Below are 24,283 nucleotides of genomic sequence, written 5' to 3' on the forward strand. Positions count from 1 at the left end.
CAAGCCTCCTCCTTCCATCTGCAACATGTACAAACGCTAAATGAAATATGCAAATGAGGCGCCGCCGATCCCAATAAGAAATAATTAACGCTGTCTGCTCTCGGTGGCGGCAGGTATTAGCATGCCAACGCTCTCCAAAATGTAATTTATAAAGCAAGTTTTTAAAAAAAAGAAGAAAAAAACCTGGCCGGTTATTTCTGTGTCTTTGCCGTCGGCACTTTCTAATGCTCTCTGAGAGGAAATAAATTGATAGTGCCGCCTTTTTTCTCTTTTAATTTTCCATTCCTGATATTTTTCAAATATTTAATTACGTGGATGGTAAATGTGTGAAAGTGTAAATGTGTAAAGTTTTTTTTATGTGTGTGTGTGTGTGTGTGTGTGTGTGTGTGTGTGTGTGTGTGTGTGTGTGTGTGTGTGTGTGTCTTTTTTTTTTTCTCCTTCTCTTTCCGGAGCCACAGATGGTTTGTGTCGTGGTTGAAACGCGGAAGAAGTTTGATGAAAGTTGTCGGGACGAGTTAACGAGGCGCCGCCTGGAGAGACGAGAAATGAGTTTCATTTTAGTGGTTAAATACGGAGGTGAAGCTAATATTTGTGTGCGAACGTGAAGTGGCTGTTTCATCTCCCCCGGCTGCCAGAAGTCGGACTTATTACAGCACTTCAAAATCGCGGCAAGAATATCGGACGACCAGTAGGGAATCGCATGAAAATCAGCGAGGAATGGAGTCTAATCAGAGCTAAATATCCTTGGAATCAGCAACAAGTTATTCCAAAATTTCCCCACAAATACCACACCAATAAGCAACAGATTTTGAAAAACTTGCAAGAATAAAATAAAATAAAAAGATTTTAGAAAAACATTGAAATATTTTAATCAGCATATTAAGAATGTGAATTGAAAAAAAATCCAACAAATTACCTTGTGGTTTAAAGCATTGCTTCAATTTAGATCAGCATGACTGAGATATTCAAAATAATTTCGAGAATAATTTCAGAAAAAAATCCATTAAAAATTGCACTAAAATTCAACCCCAATATAGAAAAGAACAAAAACCTACAAAAAAAATCAGTCTGAGGTTTTCCTACAAATCGACACTAAATCCTCAAAATCCAGCCGAACACAAAATTAAAGCCAGCAGGAGGATTTAAATTTCTCCATAAATCCTCTAGAATTAGAGCATAATTACCTGGTAATTAAAGCATTTGTGAGTGATGAGTAGTATTAGCTAACAATATTGGCAGAATTTGATGGAACCAGGGCACAGTGTTTTTAAGAAGCCAGACGAGTCCAATACCTCAGTCAGTACCTGGTTTTGACACGGACTCCGTTAAAGCTTAATGGACTGGCTTCTGCCTCATTTCCGTAAAAGGGCTGTTTTTAGTGGCACACCAACCTCAAACTGCTGGTTCATCGATTCAAATTCCATCACTTTTAAAAGCTGCTCCAATTCGCATCCCAAAAATATAATCCATTTCTCGTGCCTCTGATCACCGATAACCGTCCCTCCTGTTTTCCATTTAAAGTAATTTTATCGTGTAATTTTTTGATATATATTTTTTACAAGTATTTATGATTTTGTATTTTGAGTTCAGGCTTATTTTAAAAAAAAAATTAGGGGGGGGATTTTTAAGCAGATTCTTTTTTACTTTAGTAGACATTGTATTCATCTATTTTCAGTTGATTTTGTTGAATTTACGTAAAATATTTTACATTTGGAAGATTTTAAGATATTTTTTCTTGCTAAAAGTGATAAATATTTATTTCCAACTCATTTTAAAATCAAGTATAAATTTGCTTTGTCTCAGAAACCAAGTCAAGTGTAAGATAATTAGCAACAGGCACAACTCCTGGAAGGACATTTGACAGGAACCTTCACACTTTGCGCATGAACTCCATCCTCCATGTTTTATTTCCTGTTTTATTTTGGGGGTAGCGCGCATGCGTGTATGAGTATGTATGTGACAAACACGGACCCTGCAGCGACTGCAAACACCTTTTGGTTCGATCACATGCAGGCGACATGGAATCCGGGGATTAAAACCCCGCTATTCGGTTGCGTCTCATGCGAACGACCCGGACGAGTCGCTGAGTGGATGAAGTGAGTTGCCGACTTTAATCTTAATTTATGTAAAGTGCTGTTCGCTGCAGCTCAGGGACGAGGCGTCTGATTGGCTGGATCGGGTATCAGGCAGCGGGCCAACGCTGGGTAATTTGATTTAAAAAGCTGGTAATAACCTGGGGTCAATATTTAAATCAGCCAGACGCTCGGCGCTCAGGAAGATTCTGGCTGAGAGTCGACCGGCCCGATATCAAACTCGTGCTGCACTTCAAGGTTCTGCCCGCTGATGCCGTTTGTTTGTCTGTTCGGCATGTCGGTGTACGCCAAAGCATGGGAAATTTAGTTTTACCGTATTGGAACAAAAATATAATCTGACTTCATTTCAAATGTTTATTCATTAGATATATTTATTGAAAAGCACTTGAATTTTCCCCCCTGTGGGACCATTAAAGCACATTCTGTTCTATTCAATTGTTCAGCATTATTCATAAAAAAAATATTTTTGATTTACTCTTGTCATTGTTATTATTATTATTATTATTATTATAGTTACTGTTGTTGTTTTACTGAAAATTCTTTACATCATCGTTATTTGTTAAATGACATAATTTTCTAATATCAAAAGAATATCTTATGGAACTGAATTGAGCTAGGGGAAAAAAAACAACACACCAGACCCAAGATATAAAAAGAAATAACAACCCAAAAATGTGTTGCCAACCAAAAATTAAAATATTCTGAATATTTTCTGCTTACAGAAAATATAGTAAACACACCAGTTCCACAATGCCACCTTTTCAGCAGAAGGTTGCTGTAGACCCACAACAGCAGTTTCAGTACCACAATCCTGAGCCCAGTATTCTGGTGGGTCCAACTGCACATCTGTTGGTGCTTCTATGAGTCCAGACCAAAGGATTTGCTCAGCAGACTCCTAGTGAGTGCCTGAATATGTCGCCGGTGGATCTGCAGCAAGTGTTCACTGTAAAAAGTGAGGGTGCAATCGGACCGAACCAAGGGCTTCGCTGACGGGCCACCCGGTTCTGTTCTAGATCCATTCAGGCTTTTACCGAACCCTGCTCCTTCTTCCTCTCCCGTTCTCTGTTGTTCCCGTCCTCTGTTAAATCAAGCTGAATATACTCCAATAGAATAAAATATAACATATTGGTTTTTAACCCCGACATAGTATTCCAACAACAAATCCATTCAAGTTTCCTACAGGACCTGAAAGCAGCGCTGCCTCCTCTCTCTCCATCCACCTTGATCAGCCGTCCCCTCTGCTCCCCGCTTCTTCCCCCTCCCCTCCCCCCTCCTGTGTGGTCTGTAGGGTGAAATAGAAGCCTGAGGCCAACAAGCTGTCTCCACCAGCTACACTGATAAGAAACACACACAAAGTCATCACACAAGTGCCAACAGTCACTGTCACACACACATACACACACACACACACACACACAAACACACACAAAAAACGTTATTTAACTCAACTCAGCCTGTGTGAAGTGCCACCCAGGGGGTCACTTATCACTTTTTTTTACCTGAATATTTCTCTGTCGCACACAATTCAGTGACGCACACGGACAGGAACACACGCACACACACACACACTGGCATGTGTACATGCATATACGCATGCGCACACACATTGTTTGTGCACCTGAAGAGGGACCTCCATGATGCGGGTTCATACCTGTACAACTGAGTCTATGTGTGTTTGTTTGCGTGTGTTTGTGTGAGTACGCGTGTGTATGTGCGTGCGTGTGTGCGTGCGTGCATGTGTGTGTGTGTGCGCTCAGGGCTGTTTGGTTCAGCTCTCTAACAAGATTTGAGTCCCCCGTGTCCAAAGGAACACGGTCTAATCTCGACCCATCACCTCCCTTCCACCTCGGCGCCTGTAACACGCCCAGCCCCCCCTCGTCCCTCCCCAACACCCCTGCTCCCCGGGGTAAATTGGTACGTTCCAGAAAATGATATAATATATACAGTGAGGCCGGCTTGATGTGCTAGGAGGGGGAGTTGCAGATGAAATGGAAAAGAGGAAAAACTTCTGGTCTTCTTCATTTACTTTGATTCAGTCTCTGAAATTATTGGTTTGTTTTTCATTAAAGGAAGGAAAAATCATGTCATCATTATTATTGTTAAAATGTATTTTTATATTTCTATTTGACCTTTTTCAGGTTATGGTTAAGGTCTGTCTCATCTTTTTTAATATTAGATTAAATCTTCACTTGGGCCGTGCAGCTAACACCCCTAAAGTGTCCCATCACAACCAGCTTTTTGACACTCGGGACTTTTATTGTCTGTTAAAAACTCTTATACTGAAGAGCATGTGACAAAAACAGCAAGAAAACTGCAAAAGCACACAGGAAAAAAACACATGCACGAACCCATAAAGATTGTCCAGAAAGAAAATACTTTTTCCTTCATTCAAAAAAAGAAGAAAAAAAGAAACCAGGATCAAATTACCTAATTAATCTGATTACAGAAACTCGATTTGATGAATTTCATCTCCCGCCAGAAGTCTTCAGGTCTGACTGACCGGACAACGATAGCGGCTGTTTATGCCCGAAAAGGGTGGTTGTCCCCGAATAACCATGTGAACACTTGACGTGCCCTGCTCTCAGAGTGGAAGGGGGTTGGATCACACCTTTAGGGGCAGGTTGGGCTCACCTGTGAGCCCATGACCTGGCAGCATCAGCCATCATCACATATGTCCTTTGGGTCACATGACTTGAAGGGTAAGTGAAAGGTGATCCGCCTCGGGAGTGATCTATGAACAGAATTGCATGCGGCAGAACCGTCGTAATGAAGAGACCCTCCCCACTCTGGTGGCCAGCAGTTTTTTCGGACAAATATAGCTTCTTCACCAGCCCTTCAGATTGAGACGGACAGTCGAGCCCTGACCTGAGCGTCTGGCTGATCCGATCCTGAGGGGATGAAATCATTCCAACACCTAAAGATCAATCATGTCCACGTGCACATTGTCAGGGGGTTCCAAAGTACATCAGATCGACAACGAGTTGAGAGGCAAAAGAGGGTCAACAAAGAAACATGTGCAAAAAATTATAAATTGAATTTCTAATTTGACTTCAACGTATAAAAAATAATTGAATATGAAACAGTTAATTTAGCAAGAATGTTGCTCGTTTTTTCCTCCATATGCTCCCGTTAAATTTTCTCCACATTTCCAATAAATCATGTGTCTAAATATGCCGACAGTTTTACAACATTTGAGTGATGAAACTCCTGTGGAAGAGACTCCGATTCAGCAGCTGCCGCCGAATACATCCATTCACCTTTTCAGTGTGTGCGAGTGGGTGCCAGTGTGTGTGTATGTGTGCATGTGCATACGTGCACACGACCAGACTCAGTCCAATCCCCTGTAATGTGACAGACAAATCCCACTAAGCTGTTAAATATTACACTGCTTTCACACTTGTATTAAACACCTTTCTACTTCTCTTGTTCACTCACCCTCACACACGGCGACACACACACACACACACACACACACACTTACTCAACCTCTTACCATTATTTTTCAATATGCAACAAAACACTACAGATGTCACAAAAAATCTTCACACGTGCACAACAAATGCAGTGACACACTACAGATGTCACATAACACAATAGGTGTGTGAGTGAGTGACTGTCTGTGTGTGTGCATGTGTGTGTGTGTGTCCCCTAATCCCCGGCGCTGGCCATGGTGTCGGAGCGTTATATTTGCTGGTATCAGTGTATCTTCCTCCTCTCCGTCTAATCCCACCACCCCAGCTCTGATATTTCCTGACATTTACATGAATCACCCCTCTCCAGACGGACAGGGGCGGGGGGGGGGCTGGGAGATGGATGGAGAGATGGAAGAGAGGTATGTGGGGATGGGGGGCAGGAAAAGACTGAGGAAAGATGAGAGGAAGAGAATATAAAGGTCTTAAAGTGAAAGAAAATTTAGAAAAGTAAGGGGAAAAGAGGGTGAATAATGGAATGAAAGGATGGTGAAAAATGAAGAATGTATGAATGAAAGAAGTGGTAATGGGAAAAAGAAAGTGTGAATGGATGGACTGATGGCTGGATGGGTGCAATAGATAGATGGATAGACTGTTGGTGTAAAAGGATGGATAGAGAACCAGGTGGACAGAGAAAGGAAGAGAATTTGACCATGAAGATGGTCTGGATTGACGACATAAAAAACAAAGAAGGGAGGACAAAAAGAATGAAGGGATGGATGGGGCGCATAAAAGGTGGAGGGAAACGTAGGAGGACAAAATAGGAAAAGAGAGCAATTCACAACAATCATCAGAGGGATTAAAGGATGATAAGTGGACTAATCACAGGGTTATACTTATGAGATTTGATTAGATTAGACTTTATTGCCATTTCACTTGTACAAGTACAAGGTGAAAAACAGTCTGGCACGGGAAGTGAAAGCAGGATATTGTGTCTATAGTATATGGTATGTACAGGGGAAATAATGTACAGATGGAAGTACTATGATCTTTCTTGACGGATTTTCTGCATCCAAGTATATTTTTATACAGTACACAATAGAGGCGGGGGGGGGGGGGGACACATTTACAATGGACAAATGTGATATTCAGTTGTACATAAATAGGGTTGCAGTAAAGCCTTTAACAGGGAGGTAAACGGGGGTCAGAGTTAAATAAGGAGACACCCCTGGGGAAAAAGCTGTTCCTCAAGATGCTTGTCTTGGTCCAAACGCCGGCCAGAGGGCAAGAGTGCAAACTGTCTATCTGCAGGGAGGGAGGAGTCCTCCAGGAAGCTGTAAGCACGATGCAGACAGCATTTCCTCTGGACAACCTCAATGGGTAGAAACTTAGTCCACGTGATGCACTGGGCAATAATCACCACCAGCTGCAGGGCATTCCCTGGCACTTGAAGCAGGACACACCTTCAACAGCCATCCCTTTGATGGGGATGGGGTCCTGCGTGCCTCCTTGCTCTCTCCTGATATCCACAATAAGCTTCTTTGTTTTGTTGGTGTTCGGGAGAAGGCTGTTGTCAGTGCACTTTGAGGCCTCCCCCCGGTAGACTATCTCATTGTCATTGCCAATGAGGCCAATCAGCATGGTGACGTCAACAATCTTGACGATAGCGTTGGATCCAAAATAGGTCTGCAGTCTTGGGTAAAGAGGGAGTTGTGGAATGGGCTCAGCACACAGCCTTGTGGTATGCCTGTGTTGAGTGTGATGGTGGTGGAGAAGGTGTGGCCTTCTCTGTAAGCATGCACCCAGAGAAAAGACCTGAATCAGCAGCCTTGCGTGCATCGATCTGGCTCGGTGCGACGTGGACTTCTGTGGAGGAGTATGAGGGGCTAGTGATCTGCAGAGGAACTGTTCTTGGTTGCTCTCTCTCTATTCTCTCTGTCAAAGCGAGCATTAATGTCAGTCAGCTTGTTCAGGGTGAGATTTCTGCCATTCTCGGGCTAGAGTCGCTGGGCTAGATATGCTATAGGGCAGCGCATCACCTCATCAGAGGGCGATGTTACGCGTCTTCAACAGGGGCCACACCTCCTTCCTTATCCGTGTCTTCTGATCTGCAATGATCCGCTTCTGTTTTGTAACACGGTCAATGGTTGTGTTGAAATAGTCAAGCTCAGAGGTGTAAGTGTCAATACCTGTGTGAAGGCCACAGCCACAGGCAAAAATACCCCAGTCTGTATGTAGTAACGTGGCCTAAAGAACAGAGTCTGTCATTTTGCTGGTTGTTGCAGATGACTTCACAAGTTTTTGATAAGTGATAAATACGTAGGGATGAGGAACAAAAATCAGACTTCTATCGAGATCAAAGAAATCCGTTTAGATCATCAACTTGTTTAAATCAGACTCGTGTGAGGGAACACTGGCGCTACTTGCTGCCCCTGCTCACCAGTAACTATGTCTAATGTCTCTGTGGTGTCCTTGAATCTTGAATATGGTGCCTTAAATAAAATGTATTATTATGATTATTATTATCATCACGATTAAAGGAAGATGGTCTGACTGTCCCAGGTGGGGGAGGGGGTTGCAGTGTTGCAACCCCCATGTGAGTGGAATTTGGTGATTGAAAACACCTGCAACTGTAAATGTAGCTTCCTGATTTAAGTCTGCTGTTTACTTAATGGCTGTGTAGCCTTCTTTTATAGCAAGTGTGGTGTGAGCATCCTGGGGGATATAGGCTGCAATTCCAATGGTGGAAGTCAACTCCCTAAGTAGAAAAAAGGTCTGTATCTAACCATGAGAAAGACGAGGTCAGCTGAGCCATGCCTCTCAACAGGGACGAAGTTTGTGCACTAAGCTTTTGCTCTTACCTGACTCATCTGCTGTTCTGTCTGCTTGATGTGCGTAGCATCTGGCAAGCTCGCTAGCACTGTTATGCACTCTCCTCTCAAGCCATGTTCTGTTAAGATTGTGACACTTCAGTCCATATGTCTCTTCTTGTTAGTAATATGAAATCGTATCTTGTCAATTTCTTGTACTTGTCAAGTACTAAACATTCATAAGAAAAATGCTGGGGAATGAAAGCCATGGTGGCGTTAAGATTTATCCTTGCACTTGCCCTCCACACTTCCCTTGCCTTTGTTAACGTTCTAAACAGCGTCTGTAAGAACATCCCCTAGCCTCCACCATTCTGGAGGTCCCAAGGAGTAGCCAAGGGACTGGTCTCGGAGAAGCGTAGACTTATATCCAAAAGTTTCCGTCAGCCGAATAAAGTGAGACTATTCTGTTCGAACAAAGCCAAAATGGAAGCTTAAAGTTTATACTGCATCAATTCATTTTAATGCCCAAACAGTTTGAGTCATAATTCTTTTAACCTAGAAGTCACACAAAACATCTCGAATCGCAAAAACAGCCTCTTGCCATTTAAATAAATTTAAATCTGAACATCAGCATCACCTCTGAGGACAATTATGTTTCTGACACCTTTATTTTGGAGGTCAACTGCAAGAAAAAAAATTAAATCCTGATTAAGAAAAGTGTGTATTAGTATATTATTGTCAGCCATGATTATATTGGATTTTGATAAATGTTTAAAAATGCATGAAGTCACCGCCCGCAGAGCCACACTCGTGTACACTAAATTGAATGCTAACTACATCGGAGCCGGGTGTGAAATATGTCATTTTGCCTCTGCTCTTAATTGCACTAAAATGAAGATTAAGAGGATGAATTATTGATACAAGTTGGTATTTAATTTTTTGTAATGAATTAGTGGATTCGCGGGTTATAAATATTGTACGAGGCATCATAATTTGATAAATTTATTCCAATTTGCCCTTTATTTTGCCCTTTAGTCAAGGTTACGTTCATTTAAACACAGATACACTTTATACAGACACCATTCACAAAAACACTTGCAGATAGAAACAGATGTATAAAGGCCCACATGTGTGCACGCAGACACAAAGGCACATACATACACAACCAGACAAACACGTGAACAAACACAAATGCACACATACAAAGGCATTTCCGCACACGCCCGCACGCACACACACACACACACACGCAAAGAGGGTGTATTTACCTAGCCTTTGCCCTTGGTCAGTCTTGTATCATCTTTTTATGGCAGAACATAAACATCCAAACACACACACAACCTGCCCTTGGCTGACCTTGCAGTATGCCCACCTGACACGCACGCACGCATGCACGCACACACACACACACGCACACACACACACACACACACACAGAGCACTTGTTTGGTGGCAGTAATAGGTCCATGCACCTGACTGTCATTTAACAGCAGGAGCTCGATAATGAACAGAGTGAAACCAAATTCAGGGACAATTTTTTGCTCGGATTACTGCCCGTTTCATTGACGATGGCATCCAGCTGTCTGATGTCAAAACACATGACAGAGGTGGGCAAGACCTCGATGCATGAGAAGCAAAGTGTAAGTGGTAAAAAAGGATTCCATGGCAGGACTTACTCCAGTCCAGTCCAGGACTCATCTCTAAGAAGTTGATTCCTGACCTTGATGACTTGAACCGTCCAGCTATTGAATCTTGTTAACCTTATTGTTGACGTGGACTCGCTAGCGTAAAACTTATCATTGAATTTCATTCATTAATGATGCTGGAAATCTCATGACTCATGTTGGTGTCGAGACAAAACGTGATTCATTTTTAAAAAGTCAATGACGTCAGTCTGCTGGTGTCAGTCATGATCAAAACACAAATAGCATCATTTTAAAATCTGTAAACCATGCAAGTCATGTGACCTCCGTCAGGGAGCGAATCAGGAGAAATTTGTCAGTTTGTTTTGTCGGGATCAAAGTGCTCAGTGAGGAAATTCACTCCAATAACGAACAGACTGTTAATGTGCTGTGGCCAAGCAGCTAATGGACACACACGCACACAAATGCAAGCACGCATGCGTATACGTACACATTCGCACACATTCGCACACACACACACACATGCACAAACACGCACACATATGCATACTGAGAGGAGGTAGCAGCTAATGGCTGTCACTGTTGACTGATCACTGTGATCAGGCTGCTGCTGCTCTAATTGCAACTAAACAATCTGAAAACAACCAGGGGAGGTGAGGAAGAGGAACAGGGGGAGGAAGAGGAGAAAACAACCACAACAGTAGAGGAAGAAGAGGAGGTAGAGTGAGGAAGAGGAGAAAAAAGAGAGGAGAGGAAGAAGAGGGGACAGAAGGAAGAAGAGGAAAAAATATAAAATAGCAGGGAGAGGAAGGACAAGAGCAGCAACCAGAGGCAAAGGAAAGGGCGGAGGAAGAGGAAGGGAGGAAGTGGAGTAAGGAGGAAGACAATAAGGAGAAAGAACTCGAGTAAGATGAAGTGAAGCTGAAGGATAGAAAAAGGACAAGAGGGAAGAGAGGAATAGGATGGTGGATTTCAGAAAAGTAAACAAAAATCTCACTGAACCAAATAAGGATTATTAATTTCTTCGACTTGATCCCTTTTTTCCCGTATTTGTGTCGAGGCAGACAAGACAAACCCACAAAGAAAACACACACTATGGACGATAACAAACATGCACACACACTCTTGTGCGTGCTCTCTCTCTCGCTCTGATTGATCAGTATATCAATACACTACTTACAGGAAAAATTCACAAAGAGGAAATTAATTCATAAAATTAGGATACTCGAGGATAAAAAAACTGATAATTCAACACACATACACTCACGCACACTGACACGAACAGATTTCATTAAATTAACCAGCCAATTGACTAGCAGCCAATCAGAACACAGAAACAAACAATGTTAATTAGCAGCCTTCAAACACTTTAACTGTGTGTATTTGTTTTCTATGTCTGTCTGATTGTGTGTCTGTGTGTGTGTGTGTGTGTGTGTGTGTGTGTGTGAGAGAGATAGAGAGAGAGAGCAAGAGAGAGAGAAAGAGGAGAAATTTGACTGTGTGTGTGTGTATGAGTGCATGCGTGTGAATAAGTGAATAAGTGTGTGAGAATAAGTGTGTAACTGAGTGTGAAACTGAGGCCGTTTTTGTATGTGTGTTTGCATGTCTATGACAGTGTGTGTATTTGTTGACCTGTTTGCATGTGCGTGTTTTATTTTGGGCTGATGTGTGTGGGTTGATGTTTGTGTATGTGTGTGCTGATGTGTGTCTGTATTTGTTGACGTGTGTGCAAACATGTGTCGATGTGAATGTGTGCGTGTGTGCGTGAAAACAGAGATCATCCGCAGAGGAAATGGAAGGATACAACCCAAACAATCAGAACCAGATGAGCAGAATAACAGCGAGATCAGCCGTTAAACAGGAAATAAAACCCTCCTCCAGTGTCGTACCTTCAGCCCGTCCCCCGGGCATCGAGCCGCTTGCTTGTCACTGCCGCCAGGCTCTTGTGATTGGACGGTGTAGAGGAGGCGAACCTGGATGCAGCGCAGGGCGCGTAGCATCCAGCCATGTTGGCGCCGAATCTGCCGCTGGAGCTGATCCCATTGGCTGGATACCATATGGAGGATTTCCTTCAGACCTGCAGGGCCAGAGGCCGAGGGTTGGGGTGAGGGGGGCAGATTTAGAGAGTGAGAGTTGGGGTGAAAGAGAGAATGAGTGGGGGTAGATAGAGAGGAAGACAAAGTGAAGGTAAAAGAGAGGGGTTTGAGAAGAGGGACACAGAGGTAAATAGAGAAAGTGATACCAAGAGACAGAGAACAAGAGAGGGGAGACCAAAGGAGGAGAAAAAGAATTAATAAAGTTTGAATCAAGTGTTGAGTTGGACTTTGACTCTGGCGATTTAATAACCAGGATGTTCCTGCTGAGACTCTGACAGCTTTCATTCTCTGACAGCTTTCCTTCTCTGACAGCGAATCGAGCAGGAAATGGGAAAACAAATACAAACGGACCCAAGAGAGATTTCGCCCCCCAAAAAATGTACCAAAAAATTCCTCAGCGTTTAATAAGTTAAATTAGCAAATAATTGTCAGGTGATTCAGAATTTTTTAGAAAAAATGTAAGGAGGGAAAGGTACCAAAAACAAAAAAAAAAATCGAAAAAGACTCAACCGAAAATTTCAAACAAAATCTTTTTGCAAAAAAAATTTTTTTTGGTAAATCTAAGCATATATCTTATGATTCAGTTGTTATTTTCTCAATAATTTCTTGATTGAGTCCCTTTTTCAGGCTGCTGGTTTCCATTCATATCAATGGGTTCTTTTTTTGTGATTTTATCAAACCAAGTACTAACTCCTCTTCATCCTCCCCTCCTATCATCTCTCACCTTTCTCTCCAAGATTTGGGAAAATAGAAAATGATATTGAATGTTTCTCTGCGTAACCGCCCCACCCCGCCCCCTCTCTTTTCATTTTTATCTCTCACTTTCAGCGCTTCATTCATATGAGTTCTCTGCTCTCTGAAGGTCACTGTGTTAATCCAAATATTAATAATGAATGGGAGCGAGTCGAGCCTCCGTTATGGCCACCTTCGGTGTGTGTCCGTGTGTTTAAGTGTGTGAGTTTGTATGAGTGTGCCCTTGCGCACCTGTCTGGTGGGAGGGGATGGTGGCGAGCAGCGCCCTGCCGTCCTCCACTATGTTTTCCTTCAGAGTCAAGTGACTGTCCACGTTTAACTTGAAACTCTGAAACAAACGAGATAAAACACACATTTGATTCATCTTTTAAGTCGAATGGAATCAAACGAAACCAATATAAAAGTGAGAATAAAAGTGTTCATGTTAAATTCACGACACAGCAGTTACTTTCATTTCAACATCATTTTGTCAAGTACTGTATATTCTGGTATATAAGCCGCTACTTTTTACTCGCTTTGAGAACTGCGCCCTTTGTAACGATGCGGCTAATTTATCGATTTTTATTGGGTAATTACAGTAGCTTCTTTCCGCCAACACCGTCACAGTGGACAAATGAAACGGTTTCTGAAAATTCACTGGTATTGACGATTATTCTTCAGATCAGCCATTTAGCGCTTTTGCACACACCCCCATCATGAAAAAGACGTGCAGAAATGCATTTGATGCTTTTCAAGTTGAAAGCAATCAGTCTGGCCATTGAAGGAAATAGAGCTGCTCCACTTAAGTTCAGCACCTGATCTGAAAAAAAGCATTTGAGTTGGGTGCCGGTAATTGTAGATGTTACTGTCATTTATAGAATTAAAAGTTTAAAAAAAATCTTTCCTGTAACATCTCCCTGCATTAATATCTCATAATATGTTTCAATAGGGACACCTGCGGCTTATGGACAAGTGCAGCTTATTTATGTGCAATTTATTTTTTCTTTATAAAACTAGTAGGAGCGGTCTGTCTATAGGTGTCGTCTATCGTTCGCAATTTACAATAATACTTAAGCAACAACGCAACCACTTTCAGTTTTTTTACTGTCTTACTGTTGTTTTGCGCATAAAACTTGATGTTTTTTAACTTCCGAAAATATGCAATAGTTTTGTTTCTGTTTTGATTTAAGGGGGGAGGGGGCATGTGGGTCTTTCCAGAATGGGAGTAGGATCCTTAATGTCACCTTAATGATGCTGTGTGTGTGTGTGATGGTTCCTGACGTTTGGTGAAAATATCTTTGTTCTTCTTCAGCTATGTTAGAGATTTTTAACTGAATTAACTGACAGAAAAATCGGCTTCAATCCCACCGTGTCCAAAGTTAGGGGAATATTCCCAACACGACTCAAAAAACTGTTTGAAACCTCAGCCCCAGGGTCGACGGTGTGAAACTTGTCGTGCAGCAACAACGTGATGAGGATCGATCAGACCATGTGACCTGATTCAAACCTGACGCATCGACAGCGCAAGCACATAGCCGCATTCCTGCTTTTTCGTATCAGCCCCGTCTCATCTAAGGTCTCTTTATGTCAGGGTGAGAGGGTGGGGTGGGTTGAGGGTTTGTAGAAAGGATAATAATGATGAGGAGGGGGTTAAAAAAAGAAAAAGAAGTCGGATGGATGGATGATAAATAGATGGATGGTTGGATGGAGGAGCAGCCGCCTCAGGCAGTGTTTCACATCTCTGAAGTCCATCCATTAGTGTGTGTGTGTGTGTGTGTGTGTGTGTGTGTGTGTGTGTGTGTGTGTGTGCGTGCGTGTGTGTGTGTGTGTGTATGCGTGTGTGCATGCGTGCTGGTGCCTGTGCGTAAGCCTCAAGGTGCTCGAGCCTCAAGTCTTAACCACTTCTGACATCCTGCTGAGCTGCGATGGGAAATGCTGTGCACACAAATTCACACACACACACACACACACACACACACACACACACACACACAAACGTATCGTTGTCAAGGCAACAGTGTGTCAGTCAGTATGACATTAATTTATGCGCAAATGAAACCATCACTGAACAGAAACAGTGGAAGTGGATTCGACTGATGTCACATTAAAGGTGCAATTTGTAGCTGACTGTTAGCGGTGTGTCTAATATTCCCCTCCCAACCTCTAGGAGGCAGTAGATCCAAAGTTGTAGTGAAGTTGCATACGCAACAAATGTGAAACTGAAGCTAATGTCATGCTAATGTACTACTTTCAAATCAATCAATCAATCAATAAATAAATAATGTAATACATACAATGAAATAAATCAAAATAAAAACATTTTTAAAAAGAAAATTACCTGGTTAGATGAGTAGTTTTTTTTTTTAATAAACTGAACCAGAACAAACAAACAAGGGAATTAAATACAAAGAGAAACTACAAGCGTTTTGTTTTTGATAGTGCCGCCCAGTAAGTGTCGTGCCTGTCATTTTGTCTTGTGGTTCTGGCTGAACTGAGATGCCCGTCCGTCTGCAGTGACGGATCAACAGGCTTCGTCATCTTTCATCACATGACAAGGTCACACGTCAGCAGCGACAATGTTTACGGCCAAGAAACGCACAACGACACGCATGGACACACTAAGACTGATGGGGTGGAGGGAGAAGCGCTACCTATGTACATGCCAGCACCTCCTGGACTGAACCTGAGCAGTCCAAGTAGAAGTAATCAAATCCAATTATTTTCATATGATTGTTTTAAATTTTGTGTCTTCTAGTGTTATCTTTCACTATGTTTTTAAATGCTACAGTATTTCAATCTGAAAAAAAAAAAAACATCTAACATTCAAGAAAAATAGTTCTTTTTACATTTCAACATTTATTAATATAAATTGTTAATTATTTGTATTTTTTGAATGCTCCAAAAAAAAAAAAAAAAAATGAAAGATTGAATAATCCCACATGATCTGCAGGTTTCATTGGATTTGGTGATCCTTTTGGTTCCCTTTTGATTTCCATTTCTGGCTTAAATCTGAATAATTATCTGGGTATAATACTAAATAAATTACAGATTTTTGTCCTTGACAAACCATTTTTTCTGGAATTGAGATCCTGGGACTATTTTATTGCAACATTATTCTATATACCTGAAAGTATATCCAACCATAAAAATTCTTTTACAGCAGGGAAAGGGGGCGAAGAGGTTGATATTGATCTATTGATCTATAGCGAACGGTTCCTACATCAGAGATCAAGCCACTTGCGATATATTAAGGTTAAATCGTTAAATCCTGCTGATGAACCTCAGCCTCCCGTCCCTCAGTATCACATCCACATCCACATGAACCACTGCCGTCTCCATCCCGCTATCATTGCCGCCTGCAAAACCTCGTAAATTACTGAAATCTGGCGCCTGATTGAGTAATTTCAGCCCCCCCTCCCCCCTTGCGGTGTCAGTCCCAGATAAGCTGGCGGCTAATAAACATAAAGTACATCTATCAGTAGTGGGAGCTTTTCAGTATCCGGCGTCAGGCGGCTGGAAGGAGTGAATGAGGTTGTAGCAGATTAGCCAGGGTATCGGCGCCGCCATCGTATTTCAGTGCCGCATTTCGTTTCCCGCCTCTAATATATGGAGAGCGTGGAATCGATAAGAGTAGAACAGCTGGCCATCAATCACACCGCGATAAAACGCACAGCTTTTTACTGCTGGTCGCGTGCAGGGCTCCTAATAAGAGGTGTGTGTGTGTGTGTGTGTGTGTGTGGGGGGGGGGGGGGGGTCTGTGTGACAGAGTGGAGTGCGCGTGTGTAGTTGGGGTGTTGTTTAACCCTCGACCTCATGAAAACCAAATTAAGACAAACTGACAGTTAAAAAATGAAAGGTATGCCTCTTCAATATTTACCCATTTTCTACCATTTCAATTGACCAACAGATCAGTATAATACGTCTATTTATCAAATATTTTATCATATCAAAGTACTTCATTCTCAGCATACTTATTAATGTAACTATACAACTTTTAATTACTTCAGTTCTATTCTAGCTTCAATCAAACAATTAGTTCATTAATTGGATGAAAAAGGTGTTTAATAAATCAATACATTTAGCCTGCAATTTTAAATTTATGAATTGATTCTTATGTATTTATTGATTCAATATTTGTCAATTTATTTCTAATCATTTTAAAACTGAGGGGGGTTGGAGATGAACAGCAAGTAAGTTGACAATTTGATATTAATTTGATTATTTGGTTGTTTGACAGAAATCACATTCAATTCCAAAATAATCAAAATATATCATTCACAACGACTTAAATAAGTTATTGAAGGGATCGGACTGATGATTTTAAACATTCTCATATCACATCTGTTAAACCAGTAAAAAGAGCAGCTAGATGATGTGATTCATTTACATCCAGCTACTGAGATTAATCAGATGATAGTATTTAGCATGATAGCATTTAGCATGATAGTGCTAGCATGATAGCGTTAGCATCTTAGTTCAGCGCAGCTGTTTGGATTCACATATTGACATGATGCCATTTAGCTGTTTAAAGGATGGGGGTGGGCTGAGGGCAGAGGGGTGGGGTTGAGACATGAAAAGGATTTGTCATTGGGACTGAGTCTCTCTTTTACTACTCACACTCCAACACACACAAACATACAGATGCAATGGCAGAATGGATAACATAATGATTATAAAAAAGGAAACGTAGTTGTCCCCCCCAACACACACACACACACACACACACACACACAATCAGAGAAAAACACCCCTGCTTAATGTTACTGATCGGATTATAGGACTTGTCAGAGGTAAATATATTGCCGATATTTATGTGTTTATTTTTTGTGTTGTGTTTTTTCAGGATAGTTTTTAAGGGAATTCTCCCTGGTTTATATATATATATATTTTTTTTTATTTCCTATGTTTGATTTTGAATTCAATGCGACTCTTCGACCCTAGAGTGAGTAAAATTGTGTGTTAGGGGAGAAAAAACACAAATGTTCTGTTGGCTGAATTTGTTACGAAACCGTGCGTCAGATTTAAAGTGTTTAGCTCTGGCGTTGCAGCTCTTTATCTGTGGTGTCTCTGGATCGTCCATCGCAGACGATCAATAGGCCTTTCATTGGCTGCCATCTCTCACAAAGACCAAACTGTGTGTGTGTGTGTGTGTGTGTGTGTGTGTGTGTGTGTGTGTGTGTGTGTGTGTGTGTGTGTGTGAGTGTGTGCTTGTGATCACAGGCGTCCTCCCCCTCACCGGAAAGACCTGTGCTTACTCGTTTCACAAGCCCTAAAACACACACGTATGGACACACACACTCGCATGAACACGCACGTGCCAGCTGGACCAAATATTCAATCGGGGAAAGCAGCTACCCTCTCGTTTTCTCTTCCTCCCCCCACCGTTGTACCACCACAGAGCTGTGTGTTCTTTGGTTTGGTGAGAGAGCAATGCAAAGGATGAGAGAAAAGAGAGAGGCTATAGAAAACAATAAAGATACATTTTGTTGCACAGAAACGATACCCAGCTGCTTAACAGCGGCAACATAGGACACGCAACACAGGAATTAATGTGCACAACAGAATTGTAGAAACATATGTAAAAGGTCTGGGCTTTTATGAATGTTTATACAAAGTTATGAATTTGTGTCAATAGAAACAAATATTTGATTATTTTAGTCATTAGCTTATCACCGCCTTCATGCCTGCATAACGATGGAGCCATAGGGAGACTTGGAGATAGAAATAGCACAAGGAGTCTTTAGTGGCCAGAGAGTGGAACTACAAATATGGAGTTGGTGGCATTTGAGCTAGGCAAAAACATCATTTAAAATAAAAAATGCGACAAAAGGTACTCACTGATCAACTACTTTAAAGATCAAAATCCAGAACAAAAGATAGCATTTTGCATATGTATACCTTTATTTGTGAATAATTAGTACATTCTAATGAAAATGACCCAAAGGGGAAAATGAATATTTTAACAGTGAACTAGATCGACAGTCATCAAATGAGGATTTTTTTTTTTTTTCCTTTTAGAAACCAGGATAAAATTGAATTATATTTAAGTTTATTAAAGTAAGAGTGTCCTGGCCAGGTCAACGGCTGTCAGGACTTTTTTTTTTTTTTTTTTAAATATCTCGTACTTTTGTTATGAATTTTTTTTAGGTTATAAATCACTGTCATTTGTATAAGGCCAAAGTTCTATTGAGGTCCCCATTCAAGGGTGTGAGGACTAAACTACGCAGTCCGTGCAAGTGTACTTCATCAGTTGATTGTTAGCTTGGATTTTTAGGGGATTTTGAAACCTGTACACAATATTCTAAAAAGTTCACTGTCCCCAAATGAGTAAATTTAATGTTCGCTACATCAATTTAATGTTCAAAGATGTGGATTATTTTTACTTATTTGTCCAGGTGATCTCAAATGGCTTGGGTGCATTAATAATTTATAGCAAACCAACTCTCAGCCCTTGGAAGGTTAAAACAAGATATATATGTATATATAAATATGTATATATACATTTTATTTTGTATTTATTTTTATTTTCTTCAACATGAGTGTGACTAGTTCAGCCGAATCCTGATGACATGACAAGTTAAAGCTCCTGCAGTCCTTAAGGTCAGACATTCGCCGTACAGCTTTCAGGTGAGACAAAGATTGGGGTCGCGGTCGAATGTATGGTGAAAGTCATTGGAGACCTTGCGGCCGGGAGGGTCATGTTGATCTTTTCGGGGGGTTTAACAAAGTCCAACAGTTTCTGAAAATGTAAAAACACAAGACATGCAAGGGGGGAAAAACACACGCTGACTGTCATCGGGGGAATGTGATCTTTGGAGTTTGCCGGAGAGAAAACACAAAGGCGCGAAAAAGCAGGAGGGGAAACAGATACGGAGACAAAACGGTCGACAACAACAAAAAAAACATAATTATACACACAAACACACACTTAATAACTACAAAGTGCGAGTGTGACTATCGGTGCACACACACGCATTGCCGGTTAGCAGCTATCGACGGCGCCGCAGTACAAAGTCCTATTAGCGATGCCTTTTCATCCCGTCGTCTGCTTTATTTAACGAGACGCGCCAATTAAGAGCTGCAGATTCTAATTGAAGCTAACCGCTGCTAACGCTAGCGCTGCTGGCAGCCACAACAAAGTCGACACGTGTAAACAAACCGACACACACACGCGCGCGCAAATGTCTCATCCAAATATTTATTACTGCTGTTTGTGTGTGTGTGTGTATGTGTGTGTGTGTGTGTGTGTGTGTGTGTGTGTGTGTGTGTGTGTGCATGCATGCGCTCAATGCCATTCTGCAGGGACGATGTGGAGATGCTGATTTGAAAATCTGTCGAGGAACATGCAAATATATGCAAATTGAGTTTGTGTGTGTGTGTGTATGTGTGTTGTAGCTAAAACACATGCCTACTGTTATGCATATGTGTTATTTGCACGCTTATATGCAAACACGATCTGTTTGTCTGTTTGTTTGTTTGTGTGTGTGTGTGTGTGTGTGTGTGTGTGTGTGTGTAAAAAGTCAGCGATGTGCGTCACTTGTTTTTTAACATTGATATGCAACTTGTGTATGTCCATGTACTTTTGAATGCATCTGTGATGAGTGCTGCTGTCTGGAGTTTGTGTGAAGCCCATATGTCTGCAATAAAGAATATGAGTTACTAGGTTTGACCCATGTGTGTGTACGTGTGTGTGTGTGTGTGTGTTGATGTGCGTCTGCATTTGTGTGTGGTGCTCACTGATCTATCTATCTATCTGAGGTTTGGTTTTGCAGATTTAAAAGCGAGAAATGTTATGATGTTTGCAAAAAAAGTATGTGAATTATCCAGTACCTGTGTACTGCAGGATGTTGCACTTACCGATCCATATGGGATTTGATGTAAATGTGCCACTAGGTGTATGCATGTGTGTTTGCATGTGTGTGTAGTTTGCTGATGTGTTGTTATTTAGCCGTTTTATGCATTTTTTTACATGTGACACATCTGTCCAGTTGCATGTGCGCACGTGTGTTTGTGTGTGCGCAAACTCATCAGTGTCACCTGTATTATTTCACATTGAAAATGAACTTACTTGTGTCCATGTTGTGTCCGACTGAGCACATCTGTGATCATGACTACTGGTTACATTGTGTGTGAATGTGTGTGTACATGTGTCCCTGTGTGTGGGCATGTGTGCACAACCCATATGTTTGCCATAAAAAACAGAGCGTAATTGCCAAATGTATGTGTGTTGCTGATCTGTAGTAGTTTAGTGTGTGTGTGTGTGTGTGTGTGTGTGTCAAAACGGGAGCGAGAGTCATTTGATTTTGTGAGAGAAAATTAGGCAGGGCAAACAAGGGGAGACAGAGGGAAAGAGTGAGTTGCAAAAGATGCAGATGGAGCAGAAAAAGAAGATAAGAGCTGGGAGGATTAAAAACACTGCTTTTCCGATCATCCTGCTGCGCGACCTTCGATCTCTGTGGATCTGAACACTCCCTTACACAGACCGAAGAACAGGAAAGAAACTCATCAGGAAATAGCCTTCGAAAGAGATGCTTTTTTGAAGAAACAAAAAAAATTAATAAATTCATAAAGACCTTTTTTAAAGCTTAGAAAATAAAAAAATAGACTTGATTAATGAATTGTGAAAAATAATTCAGTTTTATTTACTTAAATTAAGTCAAAGAATAGTTAATAAATAAGTCTGATAAATGTCATTCTATTTCTCTCTTAGTTTTCCAATTTTAGTACTATGTTGTTTCAAGTTGTTTCAACAACAAGTTGTTTCCAAATATTTCGAAGCAAAGATATCCAGCTAAGCTCCCAAGAACTGACTTGGTGTTGAAAGTCATTTGAGATATTCATCCATACTTTATACATATTTTGTCTTTCCATCTAAATTTGCCCTTTTTAAAATTATAAATTCAAAAGAAGATCCTTAGAGTCCAGGAGGACTGCATTTGGCCCCTTTCTTAAAACAAAATAAGTTCACAGAGACCAATCACAAAGCTATCTTACAATGGTTGATGCTGTTCTATGGTGAATGCTATGGTAATTGTAAATTTTTATGGCGTATTAATTTGTTGGACACAATATGTCAAAAGCATGCAAAAATGACAGCGAAAGGTCCTCTGTGATTATTTTTAGCCTACTGAATTTTAATTTGGTCTTATCATCCCCACAAGCTGACATCTTCCACATCCCACGATACAAGTGCTTTGTGATTTATATTGTTTCTTTCATAACTCGAAAGAAGAGTAATGTAACTCAATAATTTATCATTTGTTTTTATCTGTTTGCTTTCATTGCATTTATGTCATCTTAATTGCCATGTATTTTATATCATATTAATATAATTTTACTAATTTAAGTTTGTGACTGTTTGTCACAAGCTGTAACGATCTTGAGCCGATTTTCCTTCAACGTATACGAAAGTTTTGAAAACAACATTTACAAGTCACAAGCAACAATACAGAAAAGAGGCGAAGCAGCCGTTTGAGGACATTTGGACTTCCTGATAAAATCCCTCAGATGACATGTGACACTTCAAATGTCCACTGGGTGGGGAGGTTCATCCATCCATCCATTATCTACCACTTATCTTGCACTCAGGTCACGGGGATGCAGACGGGGTGCTCCCTGGATCGGTCAATAGTCAATCGCAGGGCCACATACAGAGACAAACAACAACTTAATCACTTGTTCAATTTTTTCAAATTTTGCCAATTTACCTTCTGCATGTTTTTGTGTTGTGGGAGAAAACCGGAGGACACCCATGCAAACTCCATGCAACTGTGGACATGATTTTTGTTGTCAAACTACTGGATTTATGCCTCAAGAGGCATAAAACATAACAAAACTAAAACTGAAATGTTTTTCCTTTTTCTTTCTTCCTCTTTCAACAATCACCTCTTCAGGTTTATCTTGTCCTCCCAGTGGCCCTCAGTTGAAACGCTGCGTCCGTCCCCTCGCTCAAAACCTCGGGGCATCTATGCTAAATCAACGGGAGCTCCGGGGTAAACGTGCAACCGGCATTCGCTGCTGCAGGGAATTAACCACAATTCCTGAGTGACATTAACGGAGGGGGATAATAGGCTGAAGCCTGGCAGCCTCCCAGAACAATAACAGTCGGACCAACCAGGGGGTTTGTATTAATTTACTTTGGAAATGACAATTTTGTGTTTTGTTCTTTTTTTTGCTTTTTTTTTTTTTTTTTGTTTTGTTTTCTTCCATCGACCTGAGAAAAGTCTCATGGACAAATTTTCCGGAAAACTGAGAGAAGAGGAGCAAAGCAGCTTTTAGGGGAAACTGCTCGGGCAACAACGATAATTATAGTTATTAAAGAGCTATGTTTTGTTCTAAAAAGGAGGAAAAAACACTTTTCCAATGATTCTGAGTTAGATGTTTCAGAATACACTGCTGTGAATACAGATCAGTCATCAGCACAATGAAGCAGACAAGGTCTGGCTTGTTTTCAGACTGACTCTTCTGCTATTTCTCAATATCTTTATTTATCTTTATTACTAATTTCTAGCAGATAATGGTCTCTATATGATTTCCTGCAAACTAATCAATTAATTTTAGCATTTTTCCTGTCTTCAAATTAAAAAAAAAAAATCCTGTAATTTCCTGCCGTTTTTGTAAATGGTATATAATTAATACTACTGTTATTATTATTATTTCAGACATTCAAGTATTTTTTTTTTACATCTTAACTTTTCTCAACTCTTTGGATAAGTAGCTATTTTGGAAATACAATTTAAGTGAAAATAAATGAAATGAAAATGCATTTGAAAATTGAATTGAAAAATATCAATTTACTAAAATATTGCCAATCCCAAAAATGTGTGTAAAAAAACTGACGGTAAGCATTCCGAGATATTGCTGTAAGAAAAACACTACCAAAAATTGGGCAAGAAAAAAAATGAACATTCCTATTGTCAATTTAGAGGCATCTATAACAAAACCTGTGTGTGTGTGTGTGTGTGTGCGTGCGTGTGTGCGTGCGTGCGTCCGTGCGTCCGTGCGTGCGTCCGTGCGTGCGTGCGTCCGTGTGTGTGAGCATTCAAGTATTTGCGTAAGTGAGTCAGTAGCTACTGGGTACATCCATATGTATAAATGCAAATACATTTCCGTACAACCGTATGTGCGTGTTTGTGTGTGTGTGTGTGTGTGTGTGTGTGTGTGTGTGTGTGTGTGTGTGTGCCCTGATGTGTGCCTGACCTAAAAGGTTTGCGTTTAGTCTTTTGTCTTCACAACTTTGCCGGCTTTTTAATCTCCCATTCATGGGTTGCGAAGTGAGAGGATGTATGTTTTCGAGCGCTAGCGTGTCCGTGTGTCTGCATGTGCACATATGCATGCTCTCACCAGGTGTGTGTCCAGGTAAGTCCTCAGGCTGTCCAGATCCTGTCTGGGCTGTGTCCAGTTCTCAGTGGCGTCCAGCGCCTCCTGCAGCCACAGGATGAAGCCATCCAACTGCTGGACGAAGCTCTGCGGACGGAGAGACAGGGCGGAGGGTCAGAA

At 41.1% G+C, this 24,283-nt stretch overlaps 1 protein-coding gene across 2 annotated transcripts in view; it reads right to left on the reverse strand.

Annotated features, from left to right (window-relative positions):
* Positions 1–24,283, reverse strand: part of akap6 (A kinase (PRKA) anchor protein 6) — a 154,968-nt gene that overhangs the window by 91,196 nt on the left and 39,489 nt on the right. For both annotated transcript variants that reach the window (XM_086151937.1, XM_086151928.1), the window contains exons 11-13: positions 24,128–24,250; positions 13,037–13,133; positions 11,846–12,033 (exon numbers count right to left, since the gene is read on the reverse strand). In XM_086151937.1, coding sequence (XP_086008063.1) covers positions 11,846–12,033; positions 13,037–13,133; positions 24,128–24,250 — 408 coding nt within the window. The remainder of the gene's footprint in view (positions 1–11,845; positions 12,034–13,036; positions 13,134–24,127; positions 24,251–24,283) is intronic.

Source organism: Fistularia commersonii, chromosome 1 (genome assembly GCF_037954325.1).
Source record: "Fistularia commersonii isolate RoL2024-O1a breed Wild chromosome 1, RoL_Fcom_v1.0, whole genome shotgun sequence".
Classification (NCBI taxonomy): Eukaryota; Metazoa; Chordata; class Actinopteri; order Syngnathiformes; family Fistulariidae; genus Fistularia; species Fistularia commersonii.